At 45.9% G+C, this 23412-nt stretch overlaps 1 protein-coding gene across 1 annotated transcript; it reads left to right on the forward strand.

Annotated features, from left to right (window-relative positions):
- Window positions 1-238: 238 nt before the first annotated feature.
- On the forward strand, window positions 239-23243 carry GPR173 (G protein-coupled receptor 173). Its single transcript, XM_007090918.3, has 2 exons — window positions 239-560; window positions 20392-23243. Exon 2 carries the CDS (start codon window positions 20490-20492, stop codon window positions 21609-21611), a length of 1122 nt encoding a protein of 373 aa, XP_007090980.1. The 5' UTR covers window positions 239-560; window positions 20392-20489; the 3' UTR covers window positions 21612-23243.
- The last annotated feature ends 169 nt before the right edge of the window (window positions 23244-23412 follow it).

Genomic DNA, 23412 nt, shown 5'->3' on the forward strand with positions numbered 1-23412 from the left:
GCTCTCCCAGGCCATGGCCAGAGTACTCCCAGAGAGGAGCCCCGGCCCCTGAGCATCTGCTAGAAGCTTGGCAGAGGCCCCGCGGAGACCGTGTCTTCTGAGGACAAAAGGCGGCGGCCAACAGGCAGACGGGGCGGGGGGAGGGGGGTACCGGCAGCCAGGCGGGCAGACGGGTAGCAGGGGCCAGCGCTGGTCCCCCTCCCAGCTTGGAGGTGGCATGAAGATGGGGGTGGGAGTGTGTAGTGGGGGAAGCACCTGCCTGGACCTTCACCTGCCAGCTGGCTGGGCACCCCAAGGCTGTGTGCTGCCCACTTGGTGTTCCCTAATGCCCCCAGCCCTGCTCAGTGCACCCCTTCGGTGCCTGCTTCCCCTGATGTCTGCGTTTTAGACCAGCCCGGCCGCTGTATCCACGGCAACAGAAGCAGGAGTGTCACTGGCCGCCACATCACTGAGGACACATCTGAGGGTCCCACAATGTGGCCTGGGCTGTGATTTATCCTCGGTGAGACAGCTTGAGCCCCCTCCCTGGATTCCAAGACAGCCCTGCTGAGAGAGCCCAGGTAAGTAGTCAGCATCCCTCCAGCAAGGATGAGGGGCTGAGACTTCTCTTCTGTCTCCCCACACATATTTCAGAGTCTCCATCACTGCCATGCTCTCTGTCTCTCTCTCTGACTCTGTTAGTGTGTCTCCCCCGCCCCCATCCCCATTCCATCACAAGGACTACTTGGACACCCAAGCCTGGAGAGTCCTCTAGCCATCTCCATCTTCCCCAATCCCAAATGTCCCATGAGAAAGGGAACTACCACCTGTTTCCCCACTCCCCACATGGGGTCTGTTTTTATCATGATGATCGCTTTGGGGCTAGAGGCTGTGTTAATGTCCCCTTGTGTGCTAGCTGTGGAAGGCATGCCTGGGAGCCTGGCAGTGCTCTCCTCAATGCCTGCACCCTGGGCAGGCTCAGCCTCCTGCGGCTGCCTCCTCTCCCTCTCCATCTCCCTCTCCTTCCTCCTCCACTCTCCTCCAGGTTCCTTGGCCTGCATGCAGGGTGTGTGCATTTCTGTCTGTGTGTGTGAACAGGCAGGTGGGTAGACATGACAGAGAAGCTGATCCCAGCCCAGACCACCCCCCCCCCCACTCCTCCTTTCCTTCTTTCCTCTCTCCCGGCTTTCCTTCCTTTCTACTTTCCCCAGTCTCTCCCCACAGGTAGCACAGACTTTTGCTCACTCACCACTGAAGATATTGCTGTGATTCCTAGCTGGTAGGGAAAGTGAGGTGGGGGTGGGAAGCACGTCCAGGCCCTAGGCTGCCTGGTGGCTCTGTGGGGGCAAGGACCATGCCACACAACCTACAGGGGCCACAGTGTAGGCCCCAGCCTTCACCCAAGGCTATCTCTGCTTCAGATGCCCGTGTTGTATCTGGGACCCCCAGATCTTATGATCTTGTGCACAGTGTGGCCAGTGGTCCTTATGTCTGAAGGAGCAGGGAAGCCTAGTGCATGAAGAACATGGATTCTCCAGGGACATTTCCCCCAACTACTAGCTCTGCAACTGTAGTGAAAGTGTGCCACTTATTGAACCTCGGTTTTCTCATCCGCCAAAGAGACTGGTGACCCTCCCATCATGGGTGTGTGTAGTGACTAGATGAGTTGGTGCATGCAAATAAAGGATGTGCATAGAAGTGGCCCTGAAGCAGTATCAGCAAAGCTCATGGTCAATATCGCTGATTATTCATGATTAATATTGTTAATGATTATTTGGAGGAGGGACCGGCCCCTCTTCTCCAGGGTCTTGGCAGAGATCTAGGGAGGACAGCAGGTAGGCAAATGGGGGTTGGGAAGTGGAGGGGAGGCAGGAGCAGCTCAGTGTTGTCACTCTTTCTTTGTAGGGAGTGATGAGTGGTGGCTATGGGCAGAGCCTTCCACCCCTACTCCACTCCAGTCTCCTTTCCCTGCACTTGCCCCCTTGCACGCGCGTGCGTGTGTGCGCGCACACGCACACAGACAGACAGACAGACACACACACGCACACACACACACAGGCTTGAGCCCCCATGAGCTAGCAGAGGCCTGGCTTGCAGCCTGCAGCATTCCTGGCCCTGGTGATGTAGGCGTCTCCCTGTTGAGGGGAGACTTGGCAAGAGTTTGGCCTGTGGTCAGTGGTTGGCAGGGCCTGGAGACAAGGCTGAAGCTTCTGAGATGGCAGGGCTTCAGGTAGAACTGGGGTGTGGCCCATGCGGCAGCTAGACCTGTGGGGGACGGGTCCCAGGGACCCTAGTCTAGAGCCTAGACTGGGTTGGAGGGGGACAGTGGGGTCTCCTGGCTGGTTTCTGGGCATAGAGATGTGGTGGGACATTGCGTGAGGGGTGGGTGGCTGGAGGAAGGTCTTTAAGGCCAGGGGAGGAGTAGGAGGGGAGGAAAGTCTGAGACCCAGAAGACCCCATGGTGAGGGTAGGGAGGGGTGGGGCTTTGGGGTATGGAGTAGACTTTTCTGAAGAAGAATTTGGAAGAGAGTACCCAGACTGTGGTTTAGAGGCATCTGGATCTGAGAGTGGGTATATATGTGTAACTGTGTGCAGTCTGTGTGTCTGTGTATCTGTTCATGGGCATTGTGGATATATGTGAGCCTGTATGTGAGCAGGGCACATGATGGTGTGTGCAAGTGTGTGAATGTCTGGGTAAGCTTGTGTGTATACAGGGGAGTGGGTATGACTTTGCAGGTCTGGGTGAGCAAATGGGCATGTTTGATTATGAGGCTGAGTGAGACTGTTTCTGTGAGCCAACAGGTCTGTTGAATGTCTAGTTGTGTATGTTTGTGGTATCAATTTGTCTTTGAATGTACATGTCTAATTATATGCATATGAGTATGAGGGTTTCAGAATGCCTGGGTATGCATACCGAATTAGGTGAATGTCTAGCTGTATCTGTGTATATTGGTGTGTGTGCCTATGTGTGCATATGAGTGTAGGTATATCTAAACGGTGTGTTCATGAGTATACGGGCATGTGTGTGTGTGTGTCCATGCATGTATGGGAGAGTATTTATGTGTGAACATGCCTCTGTGTGGGTGTATCTGTCATGTATATATATGAGTTGGTCTGTGTGTTAATGCCCATGTGGATTCTCCAGCATTTTGGATTATGTGTATGTCTGTGTGAGTGTTTTGAGTACATATCATCTGTAGACAGACCTGTGGGTCCACATCTGATTAGGGGAATGTTAGTGTAGATGATCACATGAGTAAAAGAACTAATTGTGTGGATAGAGGGGAGTGTGTGAATACATGTTTTGTGCATGAAAATATATTTTGTGGGTATCCCCATGTGTACACATTTGATCATGTATATGGGTATGGCTGTGGTGGGGGGAGGTCTGTGCCTGTGTGTATATGCACAAAAGGCTATGTGCATAAGTGAATGAATGTATTTGTGTACATGTCTATGTGTGTTTGTGGGTACACTGTTATGTGTGAATGCGAGTCTGATTGTGGGATGCATGAGTAACTACATTTCATAATACTTGGTGCACATATCTCAATATGTGTTTTGTTTGAATTTCTGAGTGCAAGTGTGAATGCGTGAGTATGGATGTGCCTGTGAGTGACTGTGAGTGTATATGTGTGAGTATATGCTACTACCTGTGAACATATGGCTGTGTGTGCATTTGAGTGAACATGTCTGTATATTTGCCACCTCTAAGTGTGTTTGTGTGAATATGCCTGTGTGTGCCAGTCTGTACAGGTATATGGATGTACCATTTTGTGTAGTTCTAATTATTTGTGTATGTGTATTTGTGTTTATTCTGGAACATATGTTCTAGAACAGTGTAAGTGAATGTATGTGCATGCCCTCTTGGTCTATAAATATGTTTGAGCTTGTGTGTGAAAAGTGTTATCAGTTCTTCTTGTGCAGATATACAAGCATGTAAGAATATCTGACTGTTCTTCCATGTGCACATGTGTGTGAACAGACCTTTGTGTCCAAGTCTGTCTAAGGATATAAGTATAAATGGATCTTCTTTTGTTTGCATAGCTTCTCATATGGGTGTATAAACATGTGGGAATGTACATGGTGTGCATATCTTATTGTGATTGTGTGAGTGTATTTTGTAAGTACATTTGTGTCTCTGTGTCTGGTTATGTGCATATAGGAATGAATGATGTACATGCCTATGTATATGTGAATATGCTCACAGGCATACATGCCCAGTTGTGTGTATATGTCTATGTGTGTTAGAATGTCTGTATATGAATACATCATCTCACTGACAAGCATGTGCACATCTGGGTGTTTATGTGTGAGTACACCCTCATGTGAATGCATGTGAAAATGCTTATGTGGTCATGTCTGGGTGTGTGTGTGTATATATATTTGGGAGCTTACTTCTGTGTGTCATGTTTCTTCATTGTCTCACTGGGTATGATGTAGAGTGTGTCCATCTGTGGACATGTGAAAGTATGCCTGTGTGTACACCTGTGTTTGTGAGTGAATGTATGTCCTTCATGGGTGTTATGTCATGGAAATATATGCCATGCATGTATGCCTATGTTTGAGAGTAAATGGAAATGCACATATGGGACCAAGAGCAATGCGAGTGTGCCTATGTGTAGGGATAAGTGTAGGTATTTGTGCATGTGCCTGTCTGATGGTGTGTGTGTGTGAGAGAGATTTGGCCTTGGGCTTACCCAGATAGGCCTAATCACTGAAAGAGTGATAAAGGACGGTACTTAAGAGTCTGTGTGATGCTGTGTGTACACCCCAGCATGTGTTTATGCGCATGTCTAAGAGTCAGTGTCACCCTGCTAGACCATAGCTGGCTCTGTGTAGACATCCTACAGGATGGCAAGCTATAACACCTAAGCAATCCATGACCCTCTTCTGGGGCCTCTTTGGCCTTGACCATGTGCTGGGTTTTTGTGGGGGGAGGTGTCTCAGGATAATTCCTGTCATCATTCACACTCAAGAAGTGGGAACCAATCATGGCTGATGTCCTCCTAGGGACTGAAGTCCTCTTAGGAAAGGGGATCTTGTGACCTTTTAGAAAAGGATTTCTTGAAACATAAAGACCTCCCTTCCCATCCCCCCACCATTGAAGGCCCAGAACAAAATGGCATTGTTTAGTGTTTAAGGTTGGTTTTCACAGAGAGCACCCAAATTATGCCGTCAAGGCAGAAATCTAGATGTCAATGTGTATGTATAAGTAAAGGTATATCTAGGTAGAGTGGTGTGTGTGTGTGTGTGTGTGTGTGTGTGTGTGTAGAAGGTAGTATATTTGGTAAGAGAATGAAAAAGAAAGAGAGAGAGAGAAGGGATCTGGGTTCTGTGTATGTAAGAGACTCTGGGTGTTTCTGGGAAAAATACATATGTGAGAAATTTGGCTGTATTTGGGAGGGGTGAGTGTGAGTGTGGGTGTATGTAAATGGTGTGTTTGTGAGGTGTTATGAGAACATCAGCCTGTTTGGGTGGAGGATGGTATGGGTGAGAGTTTGGGTGTGGGGGTGGTATGATATGTATTGGGTATGGTATGAGTGGGAGTGGGAATATGTGTGAGGATGTGTGTTTTTGAGGAGTATGTGTGTACGGGTGTATCTGGCTGGTGCAAGAGAGTGAGGGGGTGTTTGGATGATGTATGTGTTTTATAGTGTAGATGTATCTGTGAAAGTGTGGGTGCTTCTGGGTAGACTGTGTGCATGAAGGAGTATGGGTGTATTGGGGTAGGAGCATTTAAATATGGGTATATCTGGATAGTGTGTAGGTGGGTGAGCATACAAGTCTATTAGGCAATGGAAGTGTGCGATGGAATATATCTAGATGGTGTGTATGTGTGTGGGGGGAGAATTTGGGCACATCTGGGTGATGATGGGGGTGTATGTGAGTATACATATAATTGGGAAGTATCTATGGTTGGTGTGTGGGAGTGTATGTGGATGAGATGTGTGTATAGTGTGTGAGAGAGAGTATGGGTATATCTGCATTGTATGTGTGGAGTGTGGGTATTCTGGATGATGGTGATGAAGAGAGGGGAATCTGGATTGTGTGTATGTGTAAAAGAGTATGCAGGTGTTTCTGAGTATGGTAGGGATATGACAGTATGGAAGTATCTGGTGGGAAAAATGTGTAGGTGTATCTGGATGGGTTGTAAGTGTTTGGGTTTACCTGGGTTGGGGAGTGTGAGTGGGTGTGTCTGGATGTCGTGTGTGTGAGATGTGGGTATATCTGGATGGTGTGTGAGAGAGAGCATAGTGGTACATTTGGGCTCTGTGTTAGATAGTGTGTGGGTATAGTTTGGGTGGAGTGTGTTTGAATATGAGTGTACCTAATGGTGGGTGGGTGAAAGCACAGGTGTGTTTGGGTGGTGGAGTGCGTAGTATCTCTAGGTGGTGTGTTGTAAGAGCTTTGGTTGTGTATCTGGGTATGGATGTACTTGGACGTGTGTGAGTGTGGGTATAACTGGATGGGGTGTGTAAGAGAGTTTGGGGGGCATATCTGGGTGGAAAGTGCGTTTGGAGTGTTAGTGTATCTGACTGGTGTGGAGGGGATGAAAGTATGGATGTATCTGGGTAGTGGAGTGTCTGAGATGGCATACCTGGATGGCATGTGTAAGACTTGAATATATCTGGGTGGGATGTGTGTGTGTGTGTTTGTGTGTGTGTGTGTGCGTGTGTGAATGCAGACGTGTCTAGATTGTAGTGGAATGTATCTAGTTGATGTGTGTGTGTGTGTGTGTGTGAGAGAGAGAGAGAGAGAGAGAGAGAGAGAGAGAGAGAATCTCAATGGTCCACTTGTGATGAATCTGGATGGTGTATACATATGTATCGGGGTGGATGTATCTGGGTGGGGCTTTGTGAGTGGGTCTGTTTGGTGTGTGTGAGAGAGAGAGAAAGAGGGAGAGAACATGAGAAAATAATGGGTGTATACGTATAAGATTTGTGTGTGAGCAGGTGTCTCTGGATAATGTGTAGGTGCTGTGTGTGTGAACGTACTTAGGCTGGGAATTTGTGAGTGTGAGTATCTGGGTTGGCTGTATGTAAGTGTAGTGTCTGTGAATGGTGTGTGTGTCATTGTGGGTGTGTGCCTTGATACCATGTGTGAAGAAGATAGTAGGTGTGCCTGGGTCAAATATGACGGTTCTAGGTTGGGAGTGTCTACGGATTTGAGTATATTTGAATGTTGCACATGAGAGTGTGGGTGTACTGAGTTGGGAGTTTGCAGAAGTGTGGCTGTTGTTGGGTGGAATGCCTGTGGAATGTAGGTGTGTTTGAAGTGGGTGTGTATGAGGATGGGTGTGTTTAGATGGGATGTGTGTGAGAGAATGTGGCTGTATCAGTATTGGGTATGTGTGTGAAAGTGGGTGTGTCTGAATGGTGTGTATAAGAAAGAGAGTGTGCACGTATCTGTGTTGGGGTGTGGTTGTGTGTGTATCTAAGTAAAGGAGTGTGGGCTTCTCTCTGGCTGGTATATGAGAGATGGATAGGGTATATCTGGGTGGTATGTGAATGAGAGGATATAGGTGAATCTGGGTGGGGTGTGTGAGTGTATCTGGGTGGGGGTGTGGGCATGTGGGTATATCTGGATAGTGTGTGTAAGAGTGTTTGTGGGTATTTGGGCGGGGAACGTATCTGAGAATGTTGGTGTGTCTGCATGTGAGTGTGGACTTGTCCAGATGGTGTGTAGGTGGTATAACAGGGTGTTTTGTGTGTTTGATAGTGTCTGGGTGGGGTGTGTGATTGTGGGTATGTGTGGGAATGTATATATATTTCCTAGGGCATATATGCCTCTGGTAGAGTGTAAATGTGAGTATGTATGTGCTTACATGTGTGTGGCTATTGGTACCCATGTATGTTGGTACGTGGCTTGTGTGTGCATGTGTTTGTGCTAGAGTGGTGTGTATCTGTATGTGTGTGTGAGGTGAGTGTGTTTCTCCCTGTGAGTAAGTTAGATCCGCAAGGTCTCTGGAGGTAAGCTCTAGATTTGCATCCTCGTTCTGTCATTTATTAGCTGTGGGGCTTTGGGCAAGTCACCTAATCTCAACTAAGCCCCAGTTTCGTATTTTTAAAGTAGGGGTAATAATAGTATCTATCTCATAGGGTGAGGATCAGATGAGTTAATATTTGAAAAGTGCTTAGGACAGTGCCTGGCACATAATGAGTCCTCTGTGCTGTATCAGGTGTTACATAGTACTATAATTATTGTATGTGCCTGGTGTGTAAGTAACGGTATGTGCCCATCAGCAAGTGCAATGGAGTAGTTTCTATGTGCATATTTCCTACATTATTTGTGTTCATGTGTATGTGTAAGAGAGTGAGTGGATCCTGTGTGTATGTGAGAATGTGTACATAAAACTGGCTTTATATTTATATGTGTCCCATTGTGTATATAAAACCATAAGCATATGAGAAAGGAAGTGTGTGTCTAGGAGGTCAATGGAAGGGGTTTGGCCATGCATGTGTATTTCCCAGTGTACATCTGGGTGAATGAATGCATATATCTGTATCTGTGATGATGTGTGTCCATGTGAGTTCAGGTGTTACCTGCAATGCTGGTAGGCTGCATATATGAGCATGTGTATGTGTATTTTAAAGTTTATTTATTTTAAGAGAGAGAGAGCGCACAAGTGGAGGAGGGGCAGAGAGAGAGAGAGGGAGAGAGAGAGAATCCCAAGTAGTCTCCACACTGTCAATGCAGAGCCTGATGTGGGGCTTGAACTCACAAACTGAGATCATGAGCTGAGCCGAAGTGGGATGCTTAACTGACTGAACCACCCAGGTGCCCTGTGTGTGTTTTTATCTGAATATGTAAACAGGTTTGTACTAGTCAGGATGTAAATGTGTGTGTGTGAATCTCTGTTGTGCTTATACATGTAGGAAGGTTAGTATCCAGGTTTATATATGATGATATGTGTGTATAAAGGATTTGTGCCCATATGGCCATGTAATAGGATGTATTTGTGTTGTATAAGTGAATGCATAGGTGTGAATGGGTGTGTGCATCTGAGGGTTTGTGTCTGGCTGTGTTTATAAGCATCGGTGGCTACATGGCTGTGTGTGTGTGTGAGTCTGCATTGCTCAGTATATGCCTGCCTCTGTGTGTGTAGCAGTGAATCTGAGCAATGTGCCTGTATGTGTGAGAGTGTCAGTACTGTGTGTATAATGTATGTGTACCAGGGCAAGGTTTGTATAAAACAGTGGATTTTAATCTCTTAATGTTAGATCCTGGGGGTAGGGGAAGGCCTGGATCTATAGGATGTGAATAGGACTTAACCTGTGTCTGAATGCCAGTTCTTATGTCTATGCATATGCACGATTGTATCTGAAAGCATGTAGGCCCGTATGATTTGGTTTGTATGTGTATGTGTCTGCATGTGCCCATGTGTATGGTGAATTTTTCTCTGCCTAGGCCTCCATTTCTGTTGAAGGGTAGTTATCTGTGTGTATGTATGTACGTGTATGTTTGTGTGTGTTTTTATATCTTTGCATGATTTGCTGTTAGATGGGTACCTACACACATACCTAACTTTCTGTGTAGAAGAGGAGGTGTGTGTGTGTGTGTGTGTGTGTGTGTGTGTGTACATATACAAATGCACCTGATTGTGCTTATCAGCTGATGTAAGTCTGGATGTGAGTGCAAATTTGAATCTCCATGTACACAAGTGCCTGTGTGCACATATCTGTCCATGTGTGCTAGTGGGTCTGTGCATTGTGACTAGATGTGAATGTCTTAGGGCATGCCCAACCTGGCACATGGAGAAGGGGACTATCCATATGACACATTGGAGTAAACTGAAGAGGATATAGGGATACTGGGGTTTGGTGAAAAGAAATTCCATAGATTTTATTTATGTTACACAAATTGTGATAAGGATAACAAAAATGCAAAGTTTTGAGGGAGTTATTAAATATTGAATTCAAATGACATCTTTTCAGGAATTTTTCACAGCACACGAGCTCACTTCTAGAAATATAACTTTTATTCACTCATGCATATTTGCGGTGGTCAACATTCATGCCCACCTCTGAGCCTTTGATCATGACTGCTTTTATTTATTTTATGGTAATATGACTTATTTATGGACATTTTCATCATGATTTGGTAAATCAGTTTGTGCTGAGCATAGATCTTCGACATCAAGTAATCATGTTTCTTGATAAAAACACAAACAAAACAAACGAAACAAGTAACCATTAGTAGTTCTGACATGGATGTAAACTTATATCATGACCTGCCACTTCGTGGTCTTGGAAAGCCTATTGTTGAAGGTAAGATCTATTCCATGGAGGTTGTGCAGGCACAGTTTGCCCTGATGTCTTCAGTAATTAGCTTGAATGTGTGAAACATAGCTGCATGATTCTGTGGGTCATCAAAGCTCACCTTAAAGGCATCAGCTTTGGGGTCATCAGGTACCATTTTGGTTTCTCTGAAGCTTTCACACCTTACCAACCTTTCTTAAGAAATGCAACAACTAACTGCTTGTTTGTGCCTCTCTGTTTCACCTCCCTTTCTAACTCACTTGTTTTTGCCATGGCCAGGCAGAGAGACCCAGGTTACCCAGGTTCTCTGCTGAAATAGCTAATAATCTCTTCTGTCTCTTGGTAGTCACCATCAACAGGAAATTGCTTGCATGTGTAGGTGGCAGCAAATGATCATTGTTTTTTGTTTTTTACTGGTTAAAGCCTCTTTCTCCTCAATAATCAGAACTTGGATAATTATAGTCTTTGAATTTTGTACTTCAAAGGTAGGAACCTTCTTTAAATCTAACACCTCTTTCTTTTCTTTCAATCAAATGTGATGTTGAAACTCTTGTAATGAATGCACATTAGGGGCTCCTGAGTGGCTCAGTTGGTTGAGCATCTGACTCTTTTTTTTAAGTTTATTTATTTTGAGAGAGAGAGCACGCACAAGTGCAAATGTGCATTGTGGGGGAGGGGCAGAGAGAGAGGGAGAGAGAGAATCCCAAGCAGGCTCTGCCCTGATGTGGGGTTCAATCCCAGGAACCGTGAAATCACCACCTGAGCCGAAATCAAGAGTGGGTCGCTCAACCAACTGAGCTACCCAGGGGCCCCTGAGCATCCAATTCTTGATTTCAGCTTAGGTCATGATCCCAGGGTCGTGGGATGGAGCCCTGTATGGGGCTCCATGTTGAGCATGGAGCCTGCTTAAGATTCTATCTCTCTCCCTCTGCCCCTCTCCCCCACTTGTGTGCGCTCTCTCTCTAAAATAAAAAAAATGCACATGGATTTTGAATCCAAAAAAAATTTTCATTTTGAGCATTTAAAAATAATTGAAGAAGCTTTTACCCTAAGGAGACACAGACATTGCTCTACTCATCTTAATAAGTCTTTAATATTCAACTTAATAACACCAACTAAATATCACCCAGGGAAGCACACATGACCTCACTTCTTCTAAGTTGAAGTTTGGCTTTGAATCCATAAACCTTAACAGTATACTTTCATATATATATATATTTTTTTAAATATGAAATTTATTTTCAAATTGGTTTCAAATTGGTTTCCCAGTGTTCCTCCCAACAGGTGCCCTCCTCAATGCCCATCACCCACCCTCCCCTCCCTACCACTCCCCATCAACCCTCAGTTTATTCTGTTTTTAAGTCTCTTATGGTTTGGCTCTCTCCCTCTCTAACTCTTTTTTCCTTCCCCTCCCCCATGGTCTTCTGTTAACTTTCTCAGGATCCACATAGGAGTGAAAACATATGGTATCTGTCTTTCTTTGTATGACTTATTTCACTTAGCATAACACTCTCCAGTTCCATCCACATTGCTACAAAAGGCCAGATTTCATTCTTTCTCATTGCCACGTAGTATTCCATTGTGTATATAAACCACAATTTCTTTATCCATTTATCAGTTGATGGACATTTAGGCTCTTTCCATAATTTGGCTATTGTTGAAAGTGCTGCTATAAACATTGGGGTACAAGTGCCCCTATGCATCAGCACTCCTGTAGCCCTTGGGTAAATTCCTAGCAGTGCTATTGCTGGGTCATAGGGTAGGTCTCTTTTTAATTTTTTGAGGAACCTCCACACTGTTTTCCAGAGCAGCTGTACCAGTTTGCATTCCCACCAACAGTGCAAGAGGGTTCCCATCTCTCCACATCCTCGCCAGCATCTAGAGTCTCCTGATTTGTTCATTTTGGCCACTCTGACGGGCGTGAGGTGATACCTGAGTGTGGTTTTGATTTGTATTTCCGTGATGAGGAGCGACGTTGAGCATCTTTTCATGTGCCTGTTGGCCATCTGGATGCCTTCTTTAGAGAAGTGTCTATTCATGTTTTCTGCCCATTTCCTCACTGGATTATTTGTTTTTTGGGTGTGGAGTTTGGTGAGCTCTTTATAGATTTTGGATACTAGCCCTTTGTCCGATATGTCATTTGCAAATATCTTTTCCCATTTCGTTGGTTGCCTTTTAGTTTTGTTGATTGTTTCCTTTGCAGTGCAGAAGCTTTTTATCTTGATGAGGTCCCAATAGTTCATTTTTGCTTTTAATTCCCTTGCCTTTGGGGATGTGTCAAGTAAGAAATTGCTGCGGCTGAGGTCAGAGGGTATTTTTTCCTGCTTTCTCCTCTAGGGTTTTGATGGTTTCCTGTCTCACATTCAGGTCCTTTATCCATTTTGAGTTTATTTTTGTGAATGGTGTAAGAAAGTGGTCTAGTTTCAACCTTCTGCATGTTGCTGTCCAGCTCTCCCCGCACCATTTGTTAAAGAGACTGTCTTTTTTCCATTGGATGTTCTTTCCTGCTTTGTCAAAGATTAGTTGGCCATACGTTTGTGGGTCTAGTTCTGGGGTTTCTACTCTATTCCATTGGTCTATGTGTCTGTTTTTGTGCCAATACCATGCTGTCTTGGAACAAGTAAGCATCAAATCGGCAAATGAGAATCATTCACAAAAAAATGCTGAAAATTTTCTTTTAGCTCATAAATCTTTTACAAAATCCTTATACACTTAGGTTTAGAACAATAGAGAAAAATGTACTGATATCAAAGCTTCACAGAAACCCAACACACAGGTGAGTAGTGGTTTGGATTTAATCAAACCCACCTAGCATCATATACTGTGGAGATCAGACCTACAGGCAAACTTTGATAGGTGGGTGCTCCTTGGTGCATGAATCTCGGCATTTTCAGAACAAATTCCCAATGCAAATTTCATGCCATCTCAGCAGCATCAGTTTATGGACTAATGTAGAGTTTCCACAGTATTTCAAAATACTCATGTATCACTTTGAATATTTCAACCTTAGTTTATTTTGGTGCTTCTTGCATTTCTGTTCAGGTTTTCTGACTAGTACTATGAACTGAGCACAATTAATCAACATCTAGAGACTCCTCAATGTAAAATGAAAAACACTTTTGATTCAACAATCTTCTGGGTTAGTGTCATTTCAATGTCCTTTGACCCACCATCACTATATCTCCTAATAGCAATAATTGAAAATGACCCCTTTCTTATTCTTTTTACCTCATTGGTCCCAAATGTGGTGTGGACAATTTTCTGGCAGATTGCTAACATGTGAGATTCTACTGAGAGGAGCACCTTAGCTTTACTTGTTAATCCTGCAACCCTGTCACTAGCTGGTTGAGCTCTGTCTAAGGATGTTATAACCCATCCCATAAAAGAGCCAGGTTTCTTAATTTGCACTTTGAGATGCTTTAAAAACTCCAAATATTTCTCTGTGTGATAGTGTTTTGTGGCCAGTTGACTGACATACCCTACTGGGAAATGAAGTTTCTTTTGATAACTTTCCCACACAAATCGGACATTTAGGTTGAGGAAGAGAGGGCTTATTTGTTTTGTTTTGTTTTTTAATATGAAATTTATTGTCAAATTGGTTTCCATACAACACCCAGTGCTCATCCCAACAGGTGCCCTTCTCAATGCCCATCACCCACTTTCCCCTCCCTCCCACCCCCCATCAACTCTCAGTTTATTCTCAGTTTTTTAAGAGTCTCTTATGGTTTGCCTCCCTAGAGAGGGCTTATTTGGCAGCTGAATCCAAATTTGAAACAATCCTCATTAAACTGCTCAAATTAGGGACAGCCTAGATTTTTTTGAGGGAAGACTGTGTTTGTCTTGTGAGTCTCCTGATTTTCCAGCTTTAATCAAAAAGTCCATTTTGATGGGAAAAGAAGTGTCTTAAAAATTAAATCTACTTGAATATAAAGTATTGAAGGGGCCATCAGATCTTTGTGACTTCTGAAAACCTATTTTTTAAATCTTTTTTAAATTTTTTAATGTTTATTTTTTGAGAGAGAGAGACACATACGCAGAGTATGAGCGGGGGAAGGTCAGAGAGAGAGAGGGAGACACAGAATCTGAAGCAGGTTCTGGGCTCTGTGCAGACAGCTCAGAGCCCAACACGGGGCTCAAACCCACAATCCATGAGATGATGACCTCAGCCGAAGTCAGACGCTCAGCCTGAACCACTCAGGCGCCCCTGAAAACCTATTTTTTTTTTTAAAGAGAAACTTGAGGTCTTTTGCGCTGTTAAAAGAGCAGCACTCTGGAAACAAAGCCTTGAATAAAGGCCTTGCTTTCCCTTTAATGAATCAATTCAACTCAACTACAGTTGGTCTTTATTTACTTATTGACAAATATTTTTACCTAAAAGCAAAAGGTAATAATTAATTAATTATGAAATCCCACCAAGAATCAGATTTGGCTAACTTTTAATATTAAAAACCAGTCACAAGTAAGTCAGTAAATGAACCAAGAGATAATAAAAATTATATTGTTGTAATGTCTTTAAAAGAGTCCTTTTAGAAATACTTATGGATGAATGGTATGATAGATATGCTTCAGAGTACTCTGGAAATGGATGAGTTTATAGACAAAACAAGACCCTGAGAGTTGATCATTGGTGAATCTGGGTGATGGGTGCACTGAAGTTCATTACAGAATTCTTTGTACGTTTTTATATCTGAAATGTTCTAGAAGGGAAAAAAAGTTTATGAAGAAGCAGCAATCAAGGCAATTAACAAAAAACAATTATATTCCCTTAAGAATACCTTATACTATATAATAATAATAACAGCAACAATCATACAACTATTTTTGTAGAAAAAAAGTTGTGGAAAAATAAATGAGGCCAAATTAAAAAGAAAAACAAACGCTGTACGTGTATAGGCCAAACCAAAAAACCTCACCGATGAACCAGGGTGGCAATCAAAGTAATAATCAGATTATCTGGGATGTTTCAATAGGAAGCGATCCAAACATTTACAATTTCCCTTTGAACCTCTAGAGGGCTTCTTGCTCTGGATCCCTGCTGTGGCAGGTACCCACCAGCCAAGTAGCTCTGCTAATGTTTCCACCTGTGTCTGAAGGACACATGTGTGGGTTTTCTCTGGGTGTACATCTGTTGCAGGGTATATATATCAAGTAATGTGAGCATGCTTCTGTGTGTACACATCCCTGTGTGTGCAAGAGTGTGTTTGTATACACGGGTGGTTTTTCTCTTTGTGGTTGGTTGTGGTTGCATATTGCAAAGAGGGGTGTGTGTGTGTGTGTGTGTGTGTGTGTGTGTGTGTTGGAGCTGGTATACTTCTCTGCATAAGTGAGTGTGTACATGAATGGGTATCTGTGTGTACATGTGCCAAGATGTACATGTCTGTTTTGTTGACTATGCCTAATCTGTGTGAAAGGGTTTGGATCAATCGGCCTCTGTGTGTTAGAGTGTGTTAGAGTATGTACATGTGTGTATATATGAGCAGTTTTTTGCTTGTCTATTTTTTTCTCTATGCAAATATTTCTGTGGATATTTAAGGGGGATTCTGTCTGTGTGTACATGCCTGTGTGTGTTTATATGTGTGTATGCATGTGGGAGGGTTCAAGTGCATGTGAGTATGGTGGCATATGTAAATGACTTTGAATGTTAACATGTGTAACAGTGTTTGTATGTGATGATATAGGAATGCCACTGTATACATGCCTGTGTCACAAAAGTTTGAGTGTGTGAGAGGATTTGAACAATGTGTGAATGGGTTTGCATATGTGTATCTATCTGTCGGGATTTGAGTGTTCATCTCTGTGTGTGTGTGTGTGTGTGTGTGTGTGTGTGTTAGGGGAGTTATAATTGTGGGTTTATGGGCCATTGCACATGTGTGTGTGTGTGTGGGTGTGTGTGTATCGGTGTATATGAGCAATTCTCAGCCCTCTCATACCTAACACTCTCTTGTATGTAACACGTATTTTGTAACACCCCTTTACTATATGGACATGAAGTTCTTAGATAATATAGTCTCTGCACATATAATTTCAAAAGAAAATCCATATAGTATTTTATGCAATATGCATATTGTATTAACTAATACAATAAGTAAAAGGGAAGTAATTTATAAGAAAATAATTTGTATTTCAATATGTAAATGTTTGGGCATGGCACTCCCCAGGAAATTCAATAAGGTAGTTAGAGGCTTGTAACGTCTTGTGAGTAAACATGGGTTTGGGAGGGGAAAACTCAAGAGGCTGCCCCATGCCCAAAGTGCAGGAAAATGACAGGCAAAGGCCTAGGGGTGAGATTTTCTGAAATAGTGAACAACTCAAAGAAAGTGCTCCCCAAAACAAAGTGCAGTCACCTCTGGATTTACTTGACAGCTATATTCCTGGAGAATTTAGGGTATATTAAATTAGGGGGATTTTGTATTTATATGTGAAATACAGTTAGATTCAAGGTTCAGCTCATTACAAGTATAAAGTCTAGGGGATTCAGGATGTATGCTGGCTGTGTGTGACTGCCCCATAGATCACTGGATGGCCAGCATCCTTGTCTGGACCCCTAAATGTTGGAAGGACATCCTACACGTCAGCATTGTGGCCACCAAAAATGCTCTTACAAATTTCCAAAATGTCCCCTAGGGGGAGTAATGCCTTTGTTGAAGACGGAGCACTGGTGTTTAGACAGGGGTATTCAGTGCCTGTGGGAAGGAGGCAGCATACAGATGTACTGTGTGCGAGTATGGGAGGGGCAAGGTCCGTATGTGTAAGCTGGTTGCTGTCCGTAGGTCTCCATAGCAGTAGGCTATGTGTCCGTGTGAGCGTGTGTGTAGGTGTCTGCGTAACTTTCTGAGGGTGTCTGGGCACGAGCAGGTGCGAATGTGTTTGTGTGCATGCCCTGTTTTTAGCCCAGGATGGGTCCAGGCTGTGGCTGCCAGTCTGCTCAGAAGAAACCTCTCCTCACCTGTAGAATCGCCCCAGCTTTCTAGGCAACACTAGAGTTTTGTTTGTTTGCTGCTATTGTTTTGTGTTGTTTCATTTTAGCGTTTGTTTTTGTTTTCACTGAGACTCTGGACTACAAAGTATCCACCTTCTCGATCTTAGTGTGTTTCTCTGTGTCTCCCTCTCTCTATCTCCATCTTTGTTTCTGCTTCTATCTCTGTCTCTGCCTCTGTCTCAACCCCTGTCTCTATGTCTCTATATTGTTCTCTCTCTTTCCTGGCATCTCTCTCTTATCTCTCTCTCTTTCTCTCTCTCTTTCTCCCTCCCTCTTTCCCTATCTCCTTTTGTCTCTCTCATTTTTCTTTCTCTCCCTCCTTCTCACTCTCTCTTTCATTCTCTATTTTCCTGCCTCTTTTTCTCTTCCTTTTCTGTCTCTTGTACTGTCTCTGTTTCTGTGTGTGTCTTTGTGTCTTTTTTCTCACTCTTCTTCCCCTTTCTGTCTCTATTTCTATCTCTTCCTCTTTGTGTGTAAGGCTCGCTCCCCTTTCTCTATTTCTCCCCTTCTCCCTCATATGTCTCTGTCCCTCTCTCACACACACAAACCTCTCTCCTCTGTCACTTTCTGTGTGTCTCTCTTCTACATTCAATCTCTTTCTGTCTTTAATGCTTTCCCCCGGCTTCCCCTCAAAGCTAAGGAGTGTGTGTGTGTGTGTGTGTGTGTGTGTGTGTGTGTGTGTGTGTTTGTGCACATTTACACACACTCAGTTGTCAGCTAGTCCACAGTTTTGTGGGAGCTATCAGGCCTTGAGGGGCTGAGAGGGGGTCCACCAAATCCATTTCTCCCAAGCCCCTTCCCTGGCACCTTCTCATGGCCTATTGGCACCATGTCTGAGACTTTGGGGTGTAATCAAAAAAGCTTGGCCTAAGGTGGCTGTGGCAAGCCAGGTTGGAGCGAGCTGGGAAACAGTACAGAGGGGTGACTTTTTTCCCGGGAGGGGAGTGTAGAGAGGCTCCATTCAGCCCCGTAGCCCCCAACCTCCAGCCCATCCCAGCCCCAACAGTAGTTCTGAGCTTCCTCAGCTTCTTCCCAGGTTGCCTTGCTACCTTCCCTCTGGCACCTACCATATTACCTTATAACACTCCCTCTCCCCCTGCCCCCAGCTCGCACACACCAGGAGTCCCCCTGTTCCCCCCTGCCCCCCACCCCCGCGCAAGCTTTGCCCATGCCCTCCCACCCCTGTATTGGCCAAGCTGCTCTTTCAGCTTATCCTACCTGGGTGCCTTCAGGCAGCTGTCCTTGAGCCACCAGCCCATTTAGTCCCTCAGCCAATTAACTGATTTGAAAGCCTTTAACTGAGGGTCTACCATGTGCTATGTACTGCTCTTCTGGAGAAGAGCATGTGAATCTCTAATCCCTGCCCTTGTGGAGCTTTTCTTCTAACAGGGAGAGGTGGATAATAAACTGAATTTTGAAAGTTAAGTTATATAGTGCGCTAGAAGAGATAAATTCTAGAAAGAAAAATAAAGCAGGGCAAGGGGCATGGAGTGCTATCATTTCTCACCTGAATTACTGCAGGAGCCTCCTGTGTACTCTCTCCAGTTCCACCTTTGCCCCACATGGTGTGTGCTCCTCCCAGCAGCACGGGGGATGCTGTGCAATCCTGAGTCATCACATCTTGCTTCTGTTCCCATGGCTCCCATATCACTCAAAGTCAAGGTCCTCACGATGGCCTACGTGATCTGGCCTCACCACTTTTCTGACTTCACCTCCTACTACTTTCTGATCGCTCACTCTGTTCCAAGCACAGTGGCCTCCTTACTCTTCCCCAAATATACCACATGTAATCCCACCTCAGGGCCTTTGCACTGGCTGTTCCCTCTGCCTGGACTTCTCTTCCATCCAATACCCACATGGCTCACTCTCTTGCCTCTTTTAAGTCTTTGCTTAGATGACACCTCCGTGAAGCCTTTGCTCTCCATTCCATCCAAAAGCATACCTCCCCCACCCCTAGCACTTCCTATCCCCTTTACCTCCTTTACTTTTCTTTTAAGGAACTTACCATCATCTGACCTACTATACTTCACTTATGTATCTTCTTTATTATCTAGAATATCAGCTTCATAAGGGCAGGGATGCTTGTCCATCTGACTCACAGCTGTACTCCCAGTGCCTGTCATACAATAGATGCTCAATAAATCGTTTTTCAATGAATGAAAGCACACAAGCATACCCACATCTTTAGATTCACAATACTCCCCACCTGACTTAAAATAAAAACCTAAGTCCTTGTCATGGCCCACAGCCCTATATAATCCAGCCCCAAACACCTCAGACACCTCTGTGATCTCACTTTCTACCACTGTCTCCCTTGCCTGCCCTGTTCCAACCACACTGGTCTTCCCACTCTTCCTCGATCATGATAACCACATTCCTGATCATGAATATATATTAAAAAAAGCCTATTTAATGAGTGGCTACCAACATCCACAAAAAGTCATGAAATAGAGTAGAACTAATGGGGTATGTGACACATAGGATCAGTACCGTTTTCTGAAACTTTTGGTTCAGCTCTGTGTGCACACGTGTGTGTACCGGGTTGTGATGTAAAATGTATGTCTTACTATGGGTAGAGGTCAAAATAGTTTGAGGAACATAACCTTAGGGCCTTGCAAAGGGGGAGGAGAGCTGCACCAACACCCCCGCCCCACAGAACCACCAATGGAGGAAACAGGTAACCGAGGACAAGCCAGAGAGGTGAAGCACCCCCTGCCCAGCAAGGAGGGGGTAGGAGCAGCAGTGGGCCAGGGGCAGGACCTGACACCAGCCAGGGAGTAAGTGTGGGGGCCATGTAGACCCACTAACACTGCCCTTTCTGTTTCTTCCTCACCTCTCCTTTCCACCTGTTTCTCACTGTCTCTTTTTCTTGTGTTTCTCTCTCTCTCTCTCTCTCTCTCTCTCTCTCTCTCTCTCTCCTCTCTCCATTTCTATCTCTATCTCTCCTTTCCCTCTTTCCCTGTCTCTCTGGTTCTGTTTCTTCTTATGTCTTCTCACTCTCACCCTCCCATTGCTGTCTCAATTTGTATCTATTTATGTCTTTGTCACCATTTTCTCTTTGTTCTATCCTTTCTTGCTCTGTCTCTGTGCCTCTGTGTTTTTCTGTCTCTCTCCCGCCCTCATCTCTCTATCTCTGTCTGTCTGTCTCTTCCCCATTATCCCTATTTGCAGGTGCAGCCCAGCAGGACAACTGATGGAGTCCCCCAGGGCCCATCGAATACTGGACTGGCTGATCCTGTAAGGCTGGGAGCAGCCCCTGCCCCCTCAGTATGGCCAACGCTACTGGAGAACCCCAAGAGGTGAGCGGCGCACTATCCCCGCCATCAGCATCAGCTTATGTGAAGCTGGTGCTGTTGGGACTGATCATGTGTGTAAGCCTGGCGGGCAATGCCATCTTGTCCCTGCTGGTGCTCAAGGAGCGTGCCCTGCACAAGGCTCCTTATTACTTTCTGCTGGACCTGTGCCTGGCCGACGGCATACGCTCTGCCGTCTGCTTCCCCTTTGTGCTGGCTTCTGTGCGCCACGGCTCCTCATGGACCTTCAGTGCTCTCAGCTGCAAGATTGTGGCCTTTATGGCTGTGCTCTTTTGCTTCCATGCGGCCTTCATGCTGTTCTGCATCAGCGTCACCCGCTACATGGCCATCGCCCACCACCGCTTCTACGCCAAGCGCATGACACTCTGGACATGCGCAGCTGTCATCTGCATGGCCTGGACCCTGTCTGTGGCCATGGCCTTCCCACCTGTCTTTGATGTGGGCACCTACAAGTTTATCCGTGAGGAGGACCAGTGCATCTTTGAGCATCGCTACTTCAAGGCCAATGACACGCTGGGCTTCATGCTTATGTTGGCTGTGCTCATGGCAGCCACACATGCTGTCTATGGCAAGCTGCTCCTCTTCGAGTATCGTCACCGCAAGATGAAGCCAGTGCAGATGGTGCCAGCCATTAGCCAGAACTGGACATTCCATGGTCCTGGGGCCACCGGCCAGGCTGCTGCCAACTGGATCGCTGGGTTTGGCCGTGGGCCCATGCCACCAACCCTGCTGGGTATCAGGCAGAATGGGCACGCAGCCAGCCGGCGGCTGCTGGGCATGGACGAGGTCAAGGGTGAAAAGCAGCTGGGCCGTATGTTCTACGCGATCACACTGCTCTTCTTGCTCCTCTGGTCACCCTACATTGTGGCCTGCTACTGGCGAGTGTTTGTGAAAGCCTGTGCCGTGCCCCACCGTTACCTGGCCACCGCTGTTTGGATGAGCTTCGCCCAGGCTGCCGTCAACCCGATCGTCTGCTTCTTGCTCAACAAGGACCTCAAGAAGTGCCTGAGGACTCACGCCCCCTGCTGGAGCACAGGAGGTGCCCCGGCTCCCAGAGAACCCTACTGTGTCATGTGAAGCAGGCCGGGAGGCAGACAGGCAGGGAGGTCATGGCTACCTTGCTGGGGCAAACAATAAGGGAAGGGTGGGCCCCCTACAGGAGCCTTTCTTTCTGAGCTCCAGCCCCAGCCCCTGGAACCACCCAGAATCTAGGCACCTTTGCCAACACCTCCCCAGGGTTGGAGACCGGGGTGGGGGACTGGGAAAGAGGTGTTTCTAGTTCTGTGGGGCCTGTCTCTGCCACCTCATTCTCCACTTCTACAATCTCTGTCATTTCCTCTTTCTTTCTCTCTCTCTCTCTCCTCTCTCTTTTCCTCTCTCTCTCAGAAGTGACAATTCAGAAAAAGAAAGTAAGACTGAAAATGCAGATTTTTCTACTAACAGCTGAGGAGATAGGCTTTCTTGCTTTAATGTCTCTCCTTCTGACATTGTCCAGAAGGGGGAAATTTGTCCTGTAAAATAGACTTCCAGAGCTCTTATTGCCCCCTCTGCTCCCATGCACCCTCTCCTTCCAAGTCCTTTAGCAAGACCTGGATTTTAGGGAGAAATTCATCTGCTGACAACAGGGATCAAAGGGGGTGCTGGGTCCCCAGGGAGCGGGAATGTTTAATTGCCACGTTGTGTGCAATTGTTGTTTTAAGCTAACCCTGGTCCCAAGCCTGGTTTCCTCTCCCTTCCCACCATGTCCAGACCTCCTGAGTGTTTCTTGAGCATCTGTTCAAGAAGCCAGGAGGGGAGGGAGAAGGACCCTTGGAATGGGCTCAGGCTAGGTGAAGAATGGGATGTGAGCTGCACGCCTCAAGTTGAAGAGACCTGAGCTTGGCTGCATTCTTTCGAGCTGCCTCCTGGATCCCCAGCCCCCAACTCTTCTTCCTGAGGATGGAAATCCACTCCAGCTCCACTAGGGCTGATGTGGGTGCCATACAGGCAGGAGCATTCCCCCAGGGAAGTGTAGGGAGAAAGCCAAACTCCCCAGAGTAACTGGAAACCAGCACCTGGGGTCAGAGCCGAACTCAACCCCAGATTTGTCTCCTTGGTTCATACTATTATCCTGAAGATGAAAAGTTGGGGGGTGGCCTTGGTATAATGCATAATGGTATAAGCTCCAAGGCATTGTGGACTTGAGTCCATTCCTATCTGACCTCTTTTTGTCCCCTTGAAGCCTCAGGGGCCTTGCCCCTCTTGGTAGCCCTTGGCCTTCTGGGCCCTCAGCCCCCAGATTCCTTCCCCTGAACAGCCCTTCTCCCCTTTTTACCCTCCAACCAAAGTGGAGCAGACTACAGCCAGATTCTTCAGGTGGGAGAGCCCAAGCCTCCCTCCCAGGGCCGAGTCCACCCTGGACTCACATCATGGCCAGTTCTTATGGAACTGGTGAGCCAAGCTGGCATTCCTTTGCCTGGTCTTGCCCAGATTCTTTGTCCCCCTCTCATTTCCTGGGGGAGGGAGAGATCTGTATTTATCCACACCCCTTTCCCTTTCTGATAGAAACCCTTGTCCTAAGCTCCCTCCCTACCCCCAAGACAGTCCCAGCACTGGGGAAGCCTTGATCCAAGAGGAATGGGGAGGGCACTCTAGGCAGGAGAGACATTAATGAGCCTGGTTGTGGAGTGGCCCTGGAAAGGCAGGCCAGAGTGGCTGAGTGGGTGTGGGGGTGGGTACCTGTTCTCTCAGTGATAGTGATGGGGGTGCCTTTCCCAGGGAGTGGGGTGGGGGGACCACAGGGGTGGGAGTAGATAGGATATATTCTGGAAGGTTTTCCTCCATTTCTTTTTTCTAACTGCCTGGATTCACCATTGGATTTTGTAAATGGAAAACTGAA

The sequence above is a fragment of the Panthera tigris genome, chromosome X, assembly GCF_018350195.1.
Source record: "Panthera tigris isolate Pti1 chromosome X, P.tigris_Pti1_mat1.1, whole genome shotgun sequence".
Taxonomy (NCBI): Eukaryota; Metazoa; Chordata; class Mammalia; order Carnivora; family Felidae; genus Panthera; species Panthera tigris.